The 18,407-nt window shown below is 49.6% G+C and overlaps 1 protein-coding gene across 1 annotated transcript; it reads left to right on the top strand.

The window, feature by feature from the left end:
- The first annotated feature begins 1,294 nt into the window (after positions 1 to 1,294).
- On the top strand, positions 1,295 to 17,968 carry zgc:158376 (uncharacterized protein LOC100101643 homolog). Its single transcript, XM_040031743.1, has 11 exons — positions 1,295 to 2,142; positions 5,137 to 5,337; positions 7,473 to 7,616; positions 8,667 to 8,753; positions 8,837 to 9,007; positions 9,178 to 9,210; positions 9,297 to 10,516; positions 12,029 to 12,192; positions 12,614 to 12,775; positions 12,864 to 13,085; positions 13,165 to 17,968. The coding sequence occupies exons 2-11, from the start codon at positions 5,152 to 5,154 to the stop codon at positions 13,422 to 13,424; spliced, it is 2,649 nt and encodes an 882-aa protein (XP_039887677.1). The 5' UTR covers positions 1,295 to 2,142; positions 5,137 to 5,151; the 3' UTR covers positions 13,425 to 17,968.
- Positions 17,969 to 18,407: the final 439 nt, after the last annotated feature.

The following is an 18,407-nucleotide window of genomic DNA, read 5'->3' as shown; positions in this document are numbered from 1 at the left end:
GTTCAAGAAAAGTGATGAAAAGCACCTGAACGTGAGTTTGAAGGTGTTTGTGATGAACAGCTGTCTCCTCAGTGAGGGAGGAGAGTGTGCTCAGCACCTCCGGCCTCTGTGCTGGTGTTCCAGTTCAGCCCGGTGCAGATGTGGAGTGTAGGCTTCCTGTCTCAGGACAGGTGCTCCATGCAGTTACCCTCTTCCTTCAGAAGCTGTAGGGGTCATGACCCAAAGCTGAAGCTGTTCAAGGCAGACAGGAATTCAGCTTTACAAAAATAAAACTTGTTTTTCGTGCAGTCTTCTCGTATTAAATCAGAGTCCCATAACTGTCTGCCTGTAAGTACAGGTGGGGTCTATATGGCAGCACAGGGCGCTGAAGGTGGAATTTAAAACACTGACCTTTAACCTTCTGCTGTGAAGACTGGTTTTTGCTGACAGTTTGGATCCAGGTGGATGTGACCAAGAAAGCGCAGGTAAACTAAAAACACTGCAAATAAAAAAACAGCAGTGTACTGATTCAGTGTAGTCTGCAGTTATCACAGCGAGGAGTCTCAGCATCCGTGAGTTATGCTTTACTATTATCCATCCCAGACTTCTACAAACTCGAGACCAAATAAACGCAGTCTGGTCAGCTTCAGCAAACATCAGCATAAATCCCGTTTTTATGGCAGGAAACGTCCAGCTGGCCGTCACTCAGTCAGAACACCGTCAGCAGAGCTCGTCGTCACAGACGTGAACCTTCAGGTTTGAGCTGGAGCTCAGATCAAAGATCCACTTTCAGCAGAGCCACTGTGCCCTCTGAGGAAATGCTTATACCCAAGTGTCTGAACCCACAGAGGAAAGTCACTCACGTTTACAGAGGAGAACAGTACTCCACACATCACACATCACATGACTTTGTTCATACAGCAGACAGCGACCAAAGTCAAATGTAAAATTACATCAGTAAATAATAAAAACAGAAGACATGCACTGGGAGAAATGACACAGTAAATCAAATCGAATGTAAAGCTGGAACGAAACAAAAAACGTGTTTTATGGAATAAAATATTTATAAGACATATTGTGAATAAACCCTGCGGTGAACTCAGGAGTCAGCGCTGCTGTGTTTCTTTATAAAAATAAAAATCTCGGTTTTTATGAGCTGTAAAATTATTCACCAGCATGTTTTAGTCATTGATTGATTTCATTTTTATTGCACCAACATGTATGTGCATGTGTTTGCTGCATTTTTTAAAATCTTTTTTTTGTTTTTTTTACCTTTAATTTCATTTTTATCCGCATTCTACTGATGTCTATATTCTATTATATTTCAAATGTCTTGTGTGGGCTAAAAAACATTTTAGCTCAACGCTTTTTTGTGGAGAAGCGGGACAACTACAAGTCCCACAATGCCCTCCGCACTGTGACGTGACACAGAGAGGAGGAGCGTGCATATCGTTTGTGCCTATATTTTATTTAGCGGTTTATTTATTTATTTATTTATTTTATTTTCCGTCTCTGTCCGAGGCTGAAGCAGCGCGCGAGCTCTGCGGTCACCTGCATGATGTCATCAATGCGGGGTTAAACGTGCCGCGAGCCACCGGCCGATTCACGACACTGAACCGAATCACGCGCAGCACCGCAGCCTCGCGCCACACAATAGAGTCGCAGAACAATAGCCGCGCGCGGCGCTGCTTTTCCAGCCTACTACGGCGAACGGGCCTAGTTCGTGCGGAGGAGTATCACCGGGAACGCGTTGAAAGCGCCGCGCTGCGGCGAGAACGGGCCGTTGTGTGTATTTTGGAGCCCCTCGGGAGGAAGAGCCGCGGAGCACGCGGAACGCGCTGCGGGGGGAGAGCGAGGCGGACCGAGTGCAGAGAGAGAGGCGGACAGAGAGGGGAGTGAATGGGCACGACTGCGCCCTCCGCCTCACCGATATCCATCCGTTCTCTACCGACACAGTTAGACCACCGCGGTCCTTCAGGCAGGCCAGCCCGGAGAACCGGAGCCAGCGGCAGCCAGCGGGATGGCATGCGCATGAAGCAGCGGCGGACGAAGAAACAAGGAAGCGGACGGCTAGCTGCGCTCAGCACGGGCTAACGTGGGCTGATTGTTGGCGGATACCGATTCTAATGAGCGACCCAGGAGCATGCGAGCTGATTCAGAGAGGTGAGCGGGGAAGGGTTCGTGAGGGTCGGGTTTGTTCACCTACACCTGCCCGGCAGCTAGCTGCGGAGCGGGGACAGTGTGAAAGAGGAAGCTGCTGCAGGGGGCGGACGGGCTGCTAGCGTGCTAGCGTGTTAGCACGCCTAACGTTAATGTTTTAGGAGAGGCTGGGGAAGGGAAGGGGGGGCTGCCCTCCTACATGTGATATTAGGTAATTAACAGGGCAGACGGTGTGGTGTGTACAGGTGTGTGGTCCGGGCAGGTATGCCCAGGCTGGCTGTAGGTGACTGTGACGGGATAGCTGCTAGCTGTTAGCGGTTAGTCTCCAAACGGTGCCAGATGCGCATCTTCATTATTATTGCTGTTAGCTGCTTTTAGCTACAGCCAGCCTCTGTTTCCGTCACATGTTTAATTAGAAAATCGCGTTTCAGGTGATGTTCTCATACAGGTGTTTCTGTGGGCTCGTGCTGGCCTGGAAGGAGGAAGCTGGTGAAAACGATCCTGGGATGTTAGCTTCACACAGGAAGCAGGATTGCTTCACCCTCTCCGTTTTCATTCTTTAATGTCAGGAATATTATTCCCTTGATTACTGACAGGCACTGTGAGACTACAGCAGCCGCAAGAATACCCAGAAAATACAATAAATATTATAAATAACGTGAAAGAAACAGAGTGAAGGTTCAGAGCATGCTCAGCAGCCCGTACAACCAAAACACCTGGATTTAAAAACACCTGGATTTGGACCAGATAATGAAGCAGATCCGGTCTGTTAGTGATTTCAGTATGTCGAGTTCCACCTAACAGATTTAAATAATAATGTAGAATCTTTAAGCATGTGGCTGCTCTGCAGAGGACTGCTTGCTGCTTTTGGTTCTTTGACTTTGCATCTTTTTTGGAATAACACTGTGTCCCTGTTGGATTTATGCAACTGTAAACCTGCAAAGATGCACTGATACGGCTTTAGACGCTCCCCCTCAAACTCCAGGAAGTTCTTGTCTCACTGGAACAAAGTAAAGTGTCTGCAGGTGAGCTGCTGTGCACTCACCTTTGCCTGATGGGAAAGCAGGTGCAGCACATTTATATAAAACCGGTTTTGTCGAGTCCTTTCACTGCTCATACCGAGGCCGCTCACCATCAGCTTTGAGGGGGACTCTAGTGTCTGATTAGAGTTGTTGTGAGGAGCGTGTTCTTGGTCTCGCCGCAGTGAACTTTGAACTCTGACTCCAGAAAGTTTTATAGTTTTTACCAACAAACTGAACAGTTTGAAGTCGAGGATGAAGAGAACATAGCCTGAGACTTCCAGATGTTTACAGCTTATTTGTAACACACACTCCAGTCCACAGGAAGTGGCCTCAGCACAGCTGACACAAGTGCGTGCAGCAGACCCTGAACTGATCATCGTTTACACAGAGGAAGCTTTTTGAAAGTAATTATCAGTTGGAGCAAATGTGTGTTTTAATGCTCTGCAGCCACTTTTTGTGCGAATGGGTTTATACAATAAAATATCAAATTAATGTCACTTTAACAAAGTGTAAAGCTGATAAGTTGTTTTAAAAATAATAAAGGTACAGAGATCAATCGCGTCTGTCCACACAGTGAACCGTTGTTAACATCGACCACATAAGTGATGATTAGTTAATCGAGCAGCGCCGCGAGGCTGCTGCGAACAGCATGTCAGCTGCATGTTGGCGTTTTGGTTTTATTCTTACAAAATGTTTTTTGTGCCACGTGAGAAAAGGAAAAAACCCAACAACAACCAACGGCTCCTTCTGGTTATCGATCAGCTGAACCTGATCAATAGTCAGTATCAGTCAGGAGGAGAGGGAGGCGTGTTCATCAGGTTTAAACTGCGTTGAATTGGCTCCGTAACCTGACGGGCGCCTTCTTACAGAGCGACTGTGATTGGCCGTTGAGGTCTGCCACTTCCCATCTGGCTGCTTCTGCTGCCATGTTTAGAGTCAGCTGGAGGCCCAACTCGTGTTTGGGTGGTGAAACTGCAGGGCGGTGCGGGCGGAGCACGCACATGCATAAATGGTGGCTGTGGTGGGCGGCTGCGCAGGCTGCGCCGCAGATTCAACACTGAGTGTGAGCTTTACCCCGTGCTGTGCGAAAGTCTTGAGTCACCCCTCATTAATCTGCTTCCGGGCAGCCAGACCTTGTTGTTCCTTCTAAAGTGCTCTTGAGCATTAGTCGCCCAGTTTCTGAAGTTGTTCTGTGGACACTGACTGCTTTTTCACTCCAGTCCTTGTACCTGACCGTTTCCTGTGAAGCACGGTGGAAGTTCTGTCATGGGTTGAGCTCATTTCTAGCGTGAGACACTGCCAGTCCAGGGAAAGCACACCTGGATGGGCCTCGTCAGAGCCCGGACCTGCAGTGTGAGGTCATCCTGACAGAACACAGGCAGAAACATCCAAAAACTAATAAACATTCAAATACTGAAAACTCAGAGGGTGTTTTAAACCAGTCGTATTCAAATCACCAGTTAATTACATGACTTTGTGGGTCCTTATGATATGAAAAATGTTTTTCCTTTTGTTGAACCTCAGACGAGTTTCTGCTGATTTAATTTTCATTTTGTGAGACGCACATTCTGTTCCAGCCGTTTAAACGTCTTTAACAACACGTACGACGACTTCAGTCCATCTGTAACGTTTCAGGAATAAAACTAAGTGTTTGTTGGATTTAAAAAAGCGTCGTGATGAGTCCAGATGTTTGATCAGCACATTATTGGTGTGATGATGTCATTAAAAGGCTCGGACAGCACAAACATAGTTCAGAGGTCCAGTTCAGGTGAAGCTAGCAGACAGCCTGTCAGTCAAAGAGACCACGCCCCTAATAATGCAAACTTTTAGCCTTAATACGACTGAAACAGGTGAGTTAGAAACAGGTGTTGTGAGGGGTTTATCTACATGCTGTAAACGTCTTTACCTCCACAGGGATCGTCTGCTGCTGTCCCACATGCTCATATCTCTGTCCTCTCGCTCTCTCTGGTTCCAGCTGACTTGTTCGGTGATGTCGGGCAGTAAGGCGCTGGGCGGGGGGGCCGGCGGTGGGGCGAGGCGCAGGCGGACGCGGTGCCGGCGCTGCCAGGCCTGCATGAGGACGGAGTGCGGCGAGTGTCACTTCTGCAAGGACATGAAGAAGTTTGGCGGACCCGGCCGCATGAAGCAGTCCTGCCTCCTGAGACAGTGCACAGCGGTGAGACGCACACACGACACGACAGCAGACGCCGAGACTGTAACCTAAACATGAACCACACTGGCATTGAAATGAACTGAGGTTAAAAATACATTACAGATCCTCATTGTTAGACTCTACACAGCAGCTTTGCATGATTCGGTTCAGAATCAGTCTTCTTTGTCTGACCTACATCCCTCGGAAAGCTCTTACACAGAGCTCTTGTTTAACCCTGACAGTGTTTGTGTAATAGTCACAGTGAAGTGGACATGCTTCTGTCACACACGGTCGCCGTCGGCTGATGTTTGCTGCGTGCCGTCCAGCAAAAACCTGCCGAGAAAGCAGGAATGTGTGCGGCTCGCAGACTGAAGGGTGACCTGTGCTTTTAGCTTTGGATCAGCCCAAACATGTCAGTAACGCGTGACCTACGCAAACCAGCAGGAGACACGTCAAATCTCGCAGGGCTCGCTCAGTGGTCCTCGCCACTGCTGGCACACCGGCCAGCGAGAAAGCCCCTCCCACAGACTGTCAGATCAGGTTCAGTTCGTCTGCAGGTACGCCTCCGCGGTCGGACCTCAGGCTCTGTACACTCAGATACCACTGTGGCTTCAACTGATAAGAAGCAATGATTGATGAATATTATGCCCTTTGACCTCTGAAGCCTTCAGCTGGAGTCAAACCCAGCTCAGCGGTTTGCTTTCAGGACAAAGTGTCAGAAGCATGTGACTGAGCAGATCACGGAGGCGTGTTAGCTGCAGCGTACATGCAGCGCTCCATCATCCACAAACATTCAGCTCAAAAATCACACTGCAGGAACCCGTCCACTTATTTATGCTCAGATCTGCAGTCTGAGTAACGGTTAAACAGGTTTCCATGTCAACACGGTCCTCCATTACACCTGCTGCTGTCCCTGACGACAGGAACGCGACCCATGCACAGGTGTGTGTGTGTGCGCATGCTGAAGATGTGCTGTATTCTTCTTTCTGTGTGTCGATTCTTCAAATGGCATCAGCCAAGAGCCCAGCGGGCGACGATGCTGGGTTTCCGTGGCAACCAGTGATGGTTGCTGGCACTGTGAGTGAGAGCGAGTTGGCTTTGATCCATTGCCATTTCACAGAGATGCTTAAAACACACACACACACAGTGAGACGGTCTACGGCTCACATCGATGGAGATTTATTTATCTGTTGTTGGAGCTTTGTGTGGAGGAGGAGGGTGCAGGTTAGGATGATGCTCCTTGCTTTGCTCCCTCAGCAGGAGCAGAGACGCCCCCTGGTGTCTGCTGAGAGGATGAGGAGCAGCAGCTGCAGGTGTTCAGAGTGCTGCTGCCTCACTGAGGTCGAGCAGTGACCTGGCGACCTGCAGCTCATCGCCTCTTTAAGTCATCGCGAGCCGTTTGAGGCCTCAGACCGCAGGTTTGGGTCTGAGCGGGTGTTGGGGGGTCGACCACCCTCAGTGGGTTCCATGTGTGAATCTGGTGTTTCTGACCATCACACAAAAAACATCTGTCGTTTCTGAGTACATGAAACAGGAAAATAAAACAGGATCATGCGTCTGTGCTGTTGACCTTTTGGTGAGCTGCTCGACTTTTAAAAGTTTGATGGGTGCATGATCATGTTTTTAAAAAAGCGAAATGCAGCCAAGGGTCACTGCTCGACTAACGAGGTGAGATTGTAGAAACACACTCGGCTTCTGTTTGGATGAGAACAGCACAGGCTACAGACCCAAACACAGCAGAGCTCCACGATTCTGCGCTCGGATCAATAACCGCACAGTGTTGGAGGCCAGAGCAGCCAGGTGAACGCCCCGAGGGGAACGGCCCACCTGCAGGATGTGCAGGAGAAGAACTCTCGATCGATCAGATCCCGACTGAGCCCTGAGCAGGTCAGGAGGGTCTTAAAGTTGCAGGAAGGAGTCTGCCCCTCACCTGTGGGCCTGATCGACCTGCTCTGAGATCCAGATGTTTCTCTGAGAGATGTTCAGTTCTACTGTTTGATTAGGAAGCAGGAGTAGACATTAGCGCTCTAAAGGTTTCAGCTTTGTGTGGTTCATTCAGGTACTCGCCTCCCACAACATCTGCATCCACGTCTTTAACTGTCAGCACGTTTCTGTTTTTACCCCCCTGTACACGTCTCACCTGTCTCACCTGTCTGTAGCCGGTGTTGCCTCACACAGCCGTGTGCTTTGCGTGTGGAGAGGCGGGGAAGGAGGACACGGTGGACTCAGAGGACGAGAAGTTCAGCCTCTCGCTGATGGAGTGCACCATCTGCAACGAGATCATCCACCCCAGCTGCCTCAAGGTCAGTTTGCCTGGAAAGGGCTTTTATTTTGAAATGCCGGTTTGTTTCCTGTGAATGAAAGTTTAATGATGCTGAGGAAAAAGTGGGTCGATGCAGCAGAGCTCTCAGAGCTGTGAACGAGGACGGAGATCTGTGCTCAACACAGAGACGGACTCGGATCCAGATGTTTGGCACTCGGGCTGCACATCATCAGCGTGCAAACACGCAGCATGCTGCTGGAGTGCAGACACGGGGCTTCGTTCTGGCTTCTTACTGTCCTGAAAACAAAAACCTGGAAACGATCGCTCCTCATTTTATCTTTTGGTTTCACTCGGCTCGCCCTCTGTGGCTGCTGTGCGGGCCTGAGATTGATGGCCTTTCATCTGTGTGCGCGGCAGCATTAATCCACACTAACAAACCAAACAGAGGTGCTCCTCCTTGGTTTCAGCGAGCTGCTGTCACACACTTCCTGACTCGGAGCGAGTCCACTGAAAGCAGCAGTGACTCAGCAAAGTTTAATCTGTGTAACCTTGTAAGTGTTCAGCAGCTGCACACTGGTCACATGATCAGGTTAAATACATTCAAATAGCAAGCTAACGTTCCCTGGCTCGACCAGGACGTGAGTAACATGTGGCGCTCATAAATGTGCCTATAACAGTGTAATTCCAAAAACTCATTAAATGAATGATCAATAATCTGTCAGAGCCACCGACATCTTAAATGTCACATGACGGTGTCTGACGGCCACAGACAGGGAAACGCTCTGGGCGGATCTGGTCCATACGGGGTACGGTCTGAATTTGTATTTGGCCGACCAAGTTTGTCCAGCAGCAGCCACCGTAGCTCTGGTTACGCTGGAATTGGGAGAAGAAAACAGACCTCAGCTCTCTGATTCGGCTGACGTGGTGAAAAATTAGTCGCTGTAACTTCAAACTGAGAATATTTCCTCGCAGCGGCTCCATCACATGACCCGCAGTCGTGTCGAGCTGCTAGCATCTCCTCCTCTGCAGTCACTCGCTGCTCTTCCTGATGTTTCCAGATGTGCTGATGTGTGCTGCCTTTTGTCCTCAGATGGGCAAAGCTGAAGGAATCATCAACGACGAGATCCCGAACTGCTGGGAGTGTCCGAAGTGCCACAAGGAGGGCAAAACCAGTAAGGTGAGAGTGGGACCAGTACAGGGGACCGGTTCGGAGCAGCGGTGCGCTCGGATAGACTGAACCCTGCTTCTGTTTGTGTGCAGGACCAGGCGGACGGCTCAGGCAAACGCAGGCTGGATAATGGAGAGGTGGGCCGGTGGAAGCTCACCGATGACCCGCCTCCTAAAAAGAAAGCCCCACCCACCTCAGAGGAGGGCGGGCACAAGAGGAAAAAGGAGAAGGAGCTGCCTGCGGACAGCGGGCCCAAGAAGAAGGTGACCTTAAAGTCAGATTGAACGAGTCACAGAGTTGATTATAGATTATTGATCGGTGTTTAATGTGCTCAGATCTAAGACTGGAGGAGGAGCCAGTTCACAGCTCCCCCTCCAAACCGCTGTTAATGACACTAATGATGTTATCGATCTGCTTCCTGTTTGTTCCTCAGATGAAAGGAGGCCACGAAAAACGCCTGAAAAAGGTAAGACATCCACCGCTAACCCACGTGATGTCCTCGAGCTCGGTTACCGCCCGCTTTCTCTGACGTGTCGTCTTTTCTCTCGTCAGAAACCCAAACAGGAGGCGGCAGAGTCCAATGGCCCCTCCTCCTCTGGGGGCGGAGCCTCAGGGGTGCAGGGTTCCTCCACGTCATCTTCCTCGCAGCCCGGAGGAGGCGGTGGTGTGGGCGGGACGTCGAGCGCAGACCAGCGTTCCCATCACAGAGAGAAACTGGAACGATTCAAGAGGATGTGCATGCTGGAGCGCCGGCCCTCCTCCTCCTCGTCCTCGTCCTCCAGCTCAGAGTCTGACTCGGAGTCTGACTCCGACGACTCCCTGAGGGGGGAGCAGGGGAGAGTGTCTTCCCCGTCATCGTCCTCGCCAGCCCCACCCCCTCCCGTCGTCTACAGCAACAGCAGCGGCAGTCGGGCGGAGCGGGAGAGAAGGGAGAGGGAGCGGCGTCTGGCCGAGCTCGGCTTCAGTGCCAGCGAGGAGTCGGAGGGGGAGGGAGGGAGGGGCGAGGAGGACGAGCGGGAGGACGAGCAGGCCGGGGGAGACAAGTCCCGTCGGAGAGGGGAGGCGGGGCTGTCTCAGAGGGGACGCAAAGGTGGGCTGATGGATGGAGAGGATGACGACACGCCCACTTTGGACAGGACCAGGAAAAACTCCGCCTCCCTGCCCCCGCCCTCACCACTGTCCTCCAGTCAGATGGCTCCATCCTCGCAGCATGACAGCTTCACAGGGAAGCAGCGCAGCAACGGGCAGGAGGCGCGCAACGGACGGACACGTGGAGGCACGGGGGGAGGAGGGGGCGGGGAGAAGGAGAACGCAAGTGGAGCTCTGACCAATCACAGACACGGCGGGGGCGGAGCGGGTGGGACCAAAGGTAGCGGCAACCGTGGCAACAAGATCCGAAACAACAAGAACCAGACGTCTAGAAACAGCACCTCCTCCTCCTCAATCCCCACCTCCAACGGCGGGGGGGGCGGGGCCAGCGGACTCATGATGTCAGCCATGGCGGCGTCCCCCTGCTCGCAGCCGTCCCGCCTCGGCCCTCGCTCTCAGATGATGAAGCGCAGCCCGCCGGCCGTACCCTCGCCTCCCCGCCCCGTGCAGATGGAGAGGCACCTGGTGCGTCCCCCGCCGGCGTGCCCCGAGCCCAGCTGCCTGCCGCTGGACTCTGGCACCGCCCACATCATGACACGGGACGTGTGGCTGCGAGTCTTCACCTTCCTGAGTCACAGAGAGCTCTGCGTCTGCATGAGGGTCTGCCGCACCTGGAGCCGCTGGTCAGTCGCTGTGAGGTCACGGGTGCGAGGGGGCGGGGTCTCGTACGATGGTCACTGTAGCTTCGGCTGAAGAGCCGAGCACGCCCCTTCTGCTGATTGGGTTTAAAACTTTATTGGCTGGTTTTAATAATTATGAGGCTTCTGCAGGTCCTCAAAGAGTTAAAAAACTAATAACAATAAAATAAACGCTGTAAGAATAAGAAGCGTCCGACGAGTCGGGCAAACCGTCAAGACGACAGCGTGTTAGCCGCAGACCCAGCAGGAGGTATGTCGGCGCCTCGACCTCCGCCTTTGTTGCAGCATTCGTGTCGCATACTCACTGTCATGGGACCCTCGGCCGTGTTGCTATGACGACAGCCACACACATTAGGTGGTACTCGATAGGGAGGGTTTTAATAATCGATTCATCGATTAAAATCGATTCTGGATAACGTGATATCGATTCATTAAAATCCTGAATTGATTTTTTTTTTTATATAAATGTATTTTTGCCCGAAACGCCAGAATCTCAGGTGAAACGTCACAAAACTTCGACAACCACCAAACATTAAAACAGTAACTGAGAGCAGGAACAGGCTTCTGCACAGAGACGTAAACACAAAGCTCGACCCGCCGACGCATCAGGATCAGTGAGCTGTGACTTTCTCACCGACGGCACGGACACGGTCGGGGCTGAAAGCCGACAGCTCGCTGACTCTGTCGGCGGGTCGAGCTTTGTGTTCACGCCCTTTTTGTGCTGATTCTGAAGCTGTTAGTTTGATCTCTCTCCAAACAACATTGACCGAACCAGCAGCAAAAGAAGATCCAAACTACGCTTCACATAAACATCGTCATGGATTCACTTCGTTTTTGATCGACTGCAGAATATTTTTATAAAATCCCAGACCAGGAAAATCTCCTTCATGTTTTTCTGTTTTATCTTCAGCTGCTTTGACACAAAGGCCTCTGCTGTGACGCTCACACCTGTGATAAAGTCTTGCGTGTGTCAGCTTCCTTTTTATAGGTACAAAAATATGTAAATGTGCTGATCTGAATTATAATATTTCTGACTGTCTGAGGCAAAATTTCCCCGATTCAAATCGAATTGAATCGAATCGATTCTAGAAATCAGTGACGATACCCAGCCCTAGTACTCGAGTAGGGGGGCTACATTTGCACTTTTACGAGACAAAAGTGGACTCGCTTCGATCGGAGCTGGAGAACAGCGGTAGGTCGGAGTTCATCCTGTCTGGGTTGGATTTCCAAGTCGATGCGTCTCGCTGTACACGTGACCTGTGCTTCTGCGTCGTAGCTTACGCCATAAACGGAGCCCCGTTTGAATCCCACGCTGCAACCTTCCACCTAACCTGACGTGAGCCTCGCGGGTAACTACACGTTGGGTCGACATATACCGCCGTATCTCTAGTGGCGTGGAAGGTTGCGGTGCGGGGACTAAAGGAGTTTGCTGACCTCAGTGTAACCCCCACGGTCGTCAGCCCTGCGGACTAAAGCTGTGGTCTCTCCCTCCCCCAGGTGCTGCGATAAGAGGCTGTGGACTCAGATCGACCTGAGCCGGCAGCGCTCCATCACCCCCCCCATGCTGAGCGGCATCATCCGCCGGCAGCCCGTCTCCCTCAACCTGGGCTACACCAACATCTCCAAGAAACAGCTGATGTGGCTCATCAACCGCCTGCAAGGTGACGGTGCTGCCACCTCCACCCGCTGCACACACACACACTACCCCCACTCGCAACACGAAGACTGAAGCGCGAGGGGAACTTGAATTATAAAAACGCTTTGATTCTGATAACTGCTGTGGATCCCCATCTGACCGAATCAACTTCGTATTCATCCGCTCACGCTGTGGGGCGGCAGATAGAGCCGAATCTGAAGGCTTGTTTTCAAGGCCTCGCACAGGTGTAGCTCGCCTGCCCACACCCTGCTATAAGTTGCCGTGGTTTTCATTTTTTCACCTGATGGTGTAAGGCTTATTGGCCAAACCAGGTCACATGATACTCTTGAAACCTCCCACTGGAGCCGTTTCCCTCCTTCCTGTGAGGCAGCGAGTGGCTCCACCTCTCACCTGCGAGTCTCACCTGTGTCTTCTGTCCCGCTCAGGTCTGCTGGAGCTGAATGTGTCGGGCTGCCCGTGGGCGGCGGTCTCCGCTCTGTGTCAGGCCGTGTGCCCCTGCCTGAAGCTGCTGGACCTCAGCAGAGTTGAGGACCTCAAAGACTCTCACCTGAGAGAGCTGCTGGCGCCCCCACCTGATACCAGGACAGGTGAGACACCCACATCGGAACACCTCCGCCTGCACAAAGGCTCTGAGGTTATCACGTGTTTGATTCTCTGCTCTGATTGGGCCTGCAGCCCACGGGGAAACCAGAGCGGGGCGTTTCCAGAATGTGACAGAGCTGCGTTTGGCGGGTTTGGACCTGACGGACGCGTCGTCCCGCCTACTGATGCGTTACGTTCCTCACCTGGCCAAGTTGGACCTGAGCCACTGCGGGAACATCACCGACCAGACGGTGCACACGCTCACCTCCCACATCTCCCCCCTGAGAGAGAGCCTCACCCACATCAACCTGGCAGGTAAGCGACGCCTGAGCCTCACCGTTGTCCTGCTCCACCTGTGCCGCTGCTCCGCCTCACCCGTCTGTGTGTTTTCTAGGTTGTGTTAAGGTGACGGAGCAGTCAATCCCGCTGCTGCGCCGCTGCACCTCCCTGCAGACGGTCGACCTGCGCTCCTGCTCGCTCCTCTCCTCTGAGACCGGACAGCTGCTCTCCTTCCCCTCCAATGCCACCACCTCCTCCTCCTCATCTTCTTCCTCTGCTACCACCACCAGTGTCGCCGCTACATCCTCCTCCACGCCTGCCGCCTCCTCCTCCTCCTGTCCTCCTGAAGACAGAACGCTGCTAAAGAACAGCTAAAGTCCGCCTACATGTTATGTGACACTTGAGTCCAGGTGGCCTGTGAGCCCGGCCTCGCTCCTCATTACACTACAGACAGGTGAGGAGGAGGAGGAGGAGGAGGAGGAGTTGTGCAGCACTGCTCCTGACGCTGGAAGAGGAGGAGGGACGTATTTTGGGAAAAAGTTGTTGGTTATAGTTAAAAATAGAAACCCTGAGCATGTATATATTTGTTCTCTGTATAATTTGGGTGTGTGTATATATCTGTAGGTTACTGTAAATGACCCCTGACCTTTGAACCATCATCCCACACCTCCTTAAACTCCCCCATCTCCTTCCTTTCCGTCCTTCCACCCTGCGACCGATCATCACGCCGGTCAGCTGCTCGTCGAGCGAACTCGTCGAGCGAACGCGCCGCGCTCCGTCTGTGCAGGTCAAGCTTTCCCTCTGCTTCCTGTCTCACAGCATCGTCCGCCTTTATTTTCTCGTTTCTCACCTGAAGCATCACTGACCTCACACTACACTTTCCATGTCCTCCTCTGCACAGACCACAAATGCATCGACCGTCAAAGTTCGTTCAGACTGACCTTTACTGAACTTGGTTTATTTAACGTGACGAACTCGTCACATCTCAGACGCTCGCGCTGCCAAGTGACTCAAATTCAGGCAGAAACCATCAATCGACTGTTTCTGGCACCTCTTGTGGTTTCTCTCTCCAAAAGTTTGCCGTGATTTGAGTAAAGACTTAAACATGCTCACAGCAGGTCATCGCTGATTTAGTTTCGTTTTCTCTGTTTGACCTCTGACCTCACCGATGACTCCCCTGTAAATACAAACAGCTGAGTGCGTATGAATCGATTAATTGCCCAAAAGATCAGAAAGAGTCACTGGAAAAACTTTAGTTTGGTTTGGTCCAGCACACCGTCCACGACTCAGACGTCACCGTGACCGACCGACATCGGGAAGGAACCAGAGGGAAAATGGCGAGGGATGGATTCCTGCTGACGGGTCGCTCGTATTGGGTCGTTCACGTAGGCGAACCTCGAGTGTCGTTTTCGTAACACTGATTTCTTCTGCTGCTGCTCTGCAGCTTGCTTCAGGCAGCACAGACACGTTTTCTATTGTGGAGCCCATTTCTTTTAATGAGACCATGATGAATGTACTACAAACACCACGATGGAGCAGAGGTCGGTGTTCGCTGGGCTCAGTTTAACCTGCAGTCTGAGCAGGCTGTGGAAGCGTGTTCATAAAACACAAGTGACAGACCAAAAGACCGCTGCACCACGCGAGGTGACTCGATTTCAGACTAAAATCGTGCTGTCAGAGTCCCATCACCGGCCGAAACATTGGCGCCAACTTCCTGTTACGCCCCGGCAGGTCCTCCAAGTTCCTAAACCGTGACGAAACCTTCTGCAGTCAAAACGGAGGCGTGGCTTCCCTTAGCGCGCAGGCGACCTCCGTCAGCTGACGACATAAGGACAGCCGTGTCTTAGCTGCTTTAAATGTACCGACGCGGTCCACAAGGGGCCGTCCTTCAGCTCCTAATATTTGATGTTCCGCTCCGAGACCTCATCTTAGGTCGCCCCGCAAACAGCTGTGGAAGAACGTGAAGGTGAAGCAGGGATCAGTGCTGATTTAAAAACCTCTCTGTAGCGCCGCCCGCTCGATCAGTCACATGCCGCTGAGACTGGTGGGAGGCGGAGCAAGGCTAGTGGTCTCCCCACGCTTCCGGTGCTCGTGCCGAGCTAGGCTGCAAACTTCACATGCGGTACTATTAAAGCATCGCAGTCTTTGTTTCCTGTATCGCAGGTGACCTTTGGCCATGTGTGGGTTGTGTTCAGGTGTTCCTCCTCCCTCTGAGCGTGTGCGTGATCAGACTGATCACACTGTTTGAAACTGAGCCTCAATCATCCCCCTTTGATTTTATACCCTGTGTCCATCACCTTCGATCAGCTTCCTCTGATCAATCATCAGTTTTCTCAGGAGTATTTGTTGTCTTTGATTTTCTGTTTTCTATTTATTTTGTGCCACAGCAGCGCTTCCATCTGCTCCGATCGGAGACATTCCTGTTTTTGGCTGCTCGCGCTCCATTTGATCAGCTTCTGTCGTTGCATCGTTCAGATTACTTTGAGAAATACGAATCTGTTTGCTGAAGAAACCTATTTCTGCCAGGAAAAGAAAAACATGGATGAACAGTCCAAAATCGAGTTCGCAGAAGTACGTCCGGACTTGTTTTATAAATCGTGTGTGTGTGTGCGTGCGTGTGCGTGCGTGCGTGTGAGATCTTGCTTTTGTTTTAAGAAACTTAATTTAGCATAGACTTATTTTATCATATCCCTAATTTTTCTTGTGATTTGCCATCAGTTGATCTTGTTTCTTGTTGTGTTCTTGACTTGTCTCAGGTTATTTCTTAATTTTAGTCACTCTGTAGTTGCGACTGAGAAAATCAAGATGATGACTTTGGGTCTTAAGTTGTTTCATTCATGAAGCGTTTGTTTTCTTGGCTTAAATGGGCTTCGGTTGTTTCTTGTGGGCGTCAGTTATGAAAAAGCATTCAGTTGTATTTGAGCAAAGGTTTTTGTTTGTTTGTTTGTTTCCCCGTGTTTCCATGGATAAAAGCAGGGAATTTCAATTATAAAGTCGCACAGATGTTTCGTAAATCACGTCCAGATACTCAGCTGTAAATGTTGGGTTTATTTTTCTTAATGTATGTGAACTGCCTGAGTTTCCTTTGGGTGGAGGGTGGTGTTAAAAATGTTTTTTTGTTTTTTTTTTTATAATGTTTGTATTTTAAGATGTACACGTCTGCGACACATCAAATGGTCGATCAAATCACAGCGGTTTTAATGACTAAAACTTACTTTTCAGGGTAGACTAGAGTAAATGGATTGCCTTGAACCAGCTGGCAAGTTGGTTAGCTGCAGTCAGTGCTTTACCTCCGCTGCTCAAATATCACTCAAACTATTAAAACTAGTGGACAACGACGTCAAATTAGTGAAAATGTCCTCTAGCTAGCCCACATTAGCGACAATACCCTTTTTAATTTAGGGATTTATTGTTGTTAGTCAGCTAACATGCTAACACTAGCTCTTTAAGGATAAAAATAAAAACTAAAGAATAATTGAGTAAAGTGCATGGAGCAAAATAGCTAATAATATAACGTTGGAACTTACATGAGAATCTAGACTGGAATATTAAAAACAGGGCAGGAAATAATTTGTCAAGTTAATTTATAACCGCTAAAGATAAGAGAATTAGTTTTAGCTAGCTAAATTATTACAATATAAACTAAAAAAAACATACTTTTCAAGGGAGATTTTTATTTATCAATAAGCTAACAAGCTAATTCTGTTTAATTTTAGCTTTGAAACTTGTCAGGAAAATTCCAAAATAAGCAGGAAAAGGGTCTGATTTATCAGGCTAGCTGAAGGTAACTGCAAAGGCTGTAGAGGTTCAGGGTTGGCTGGCTAAGAAGACCTGATACTGTTAAAGTTTTAAAAAAGAAAATGAGCGGGAAAATGGCTATGTTCTTTAGGCTAGCTCAGACGACCTAAAATACCCAGAGGTTTAGCTAACATTGATTCAGAACTTGGTCAGAAAAATAAACATGGAGGAAAAAATTAAACAGGTCTACAAGTTTGTTTGTTTTGTTTTTTTCTTTTTTTTGTTTTTTTTACATGATTACATTTTCAAGCTAATTGGTGTTAGCTTGTTGGTTTAGAATAAAGTGTTCACATATTTCTGGGGACATGATCATAACTGTTTACTGTCTGCTATTAGTCATTTTCTGCTGTTTGTTTTAAATATGTTAACCGTTGCCCGTGTTCAATTCTTAGGAAAAAAATGCAGCGTCAGCACCTTCTGTTAGTTGGTATGAGTGAATATTGCAGCGCTGCAGCCGAGGTATCGCAGTGTTTCCTGCAGCAGTGCGTTGACTTTGGGCTGCTACCGGCTGTGAAATAAAAGTATTATGGGTAAATTTGAAATCGCCTGTGACGCCTTGTTGTGCCATAAACGCATCAGATCAACTGTCAACATGTGAATGGGTCATTTTGTTTTTTTAATCTTTTATTTTTTTTCTATTTGTTGAGTTGTTTTCTTTTGTTTGTTTGTTTTTTCCGTGGGGGTGGTGTGCTCTCTGCCGCTTCAGCTAGCAACAAATGAGGTCAAATGTGATTGGACGATAATTGCTAAGTAATGAAAACTGTTTTCCAGTCGGACACCTGCGCTCTCCTCGGGATCTTAGTAAAAACTGAATCATGTGGTGTTTGATGTCTTTTTGTTTTTGTTTTTTAAAGATGCACTGGATCATCATCTTCATCCTCACCTTTTGCCAAATGTAGTTTTTGTTGTGAAAAGGGGCATTTTATCCTGTTTTCCCTCTGTTGGGTTCTTTTTATACTTTGTCCATGACTCTTCCATTGTGTTGATGTTTAAAAAGAAAAAAAAAAAGAGGAAGATGTTGGAACAAACGGTAAATAGACACAAAAAGACCAACTCCAGGCAGCTACGTATGAGTGACTACTGTAAAATGACTAATAAAGAAGCAATGGGTTTGTTTTTCAGCTGCGTGTCTTTATTCAGCTCGACGTGTTTCATTCAGACAGACCTGCGTCACTTCACCTGCGCTCACCTGGCCGTGGCCTCTCTCCTCTAATTATATATTTAAAACATCTAATTATGAAGCACTTTTCTCAAAGTCCTAAAACAGATCAACACGGAGTCAGACACACAATCATAAATGTGTCAATATGAATGTCTGCAGCTGTTTTTAGTAAAAACCTCTGAATCAAAGTCGAGGAGTGACACCCAGCCTCTCTCTCTCTCTCTCTCTCTCATATATATATAAAATTTAAGCGCAGAACATTCTAAATATCCTGTCACTGACTGGAGCAGATCGGGATGAACACATCTGGGTTTCCGGCTCATGCTCGAGTTCTCCAACATCGTGGCAGAATGTGTGACTCGGGTGTGATCTGTAGCCCTCCTCACCAGAGCCATGTC

The sequence above is a fragment of the Simochromis diagramma genome, unplaced genomic scaffold (assembly GCF_900408965.1).
Source record: "Simochromis diagramma unplaced genomic scaffold, fSimDia1.1 OVJJ01000228.1, whole genome shotgun sequence".
NCBI lineage: Eukaryota > Metazoa > Chordata > Actinopteri > Cichliformes > Cichlidae > Simochromis > Simochromis diagramma.
This window is presented reverse-complemented; position numbering and strand designations above follow the sequence as displayed.

Coding starts and splice junctions, on each gene's coding strand:
- zgc:158376 (XM_040031743.1), top strand. CDS start 5,152: ATGTCGGGCAGTAAGGCGCTGGGCGGGGGGGCCGGCGGTGGGGCGAGG. Junction 5,338..7,472: donor TCCTGAGACAGTGCACAGCG/GTGAGACGCACA, acceptor ACCTGTCTGTAG/CCGGTGTTGCCTCACACAGC. Junction 12,193..12,613: donor GCTCATCAACCGCCTGCAAG/GTGACGGTGCTG, acceptor TGTCCCGCTCAG/GTCTGCTGGAGCTGAATGTG.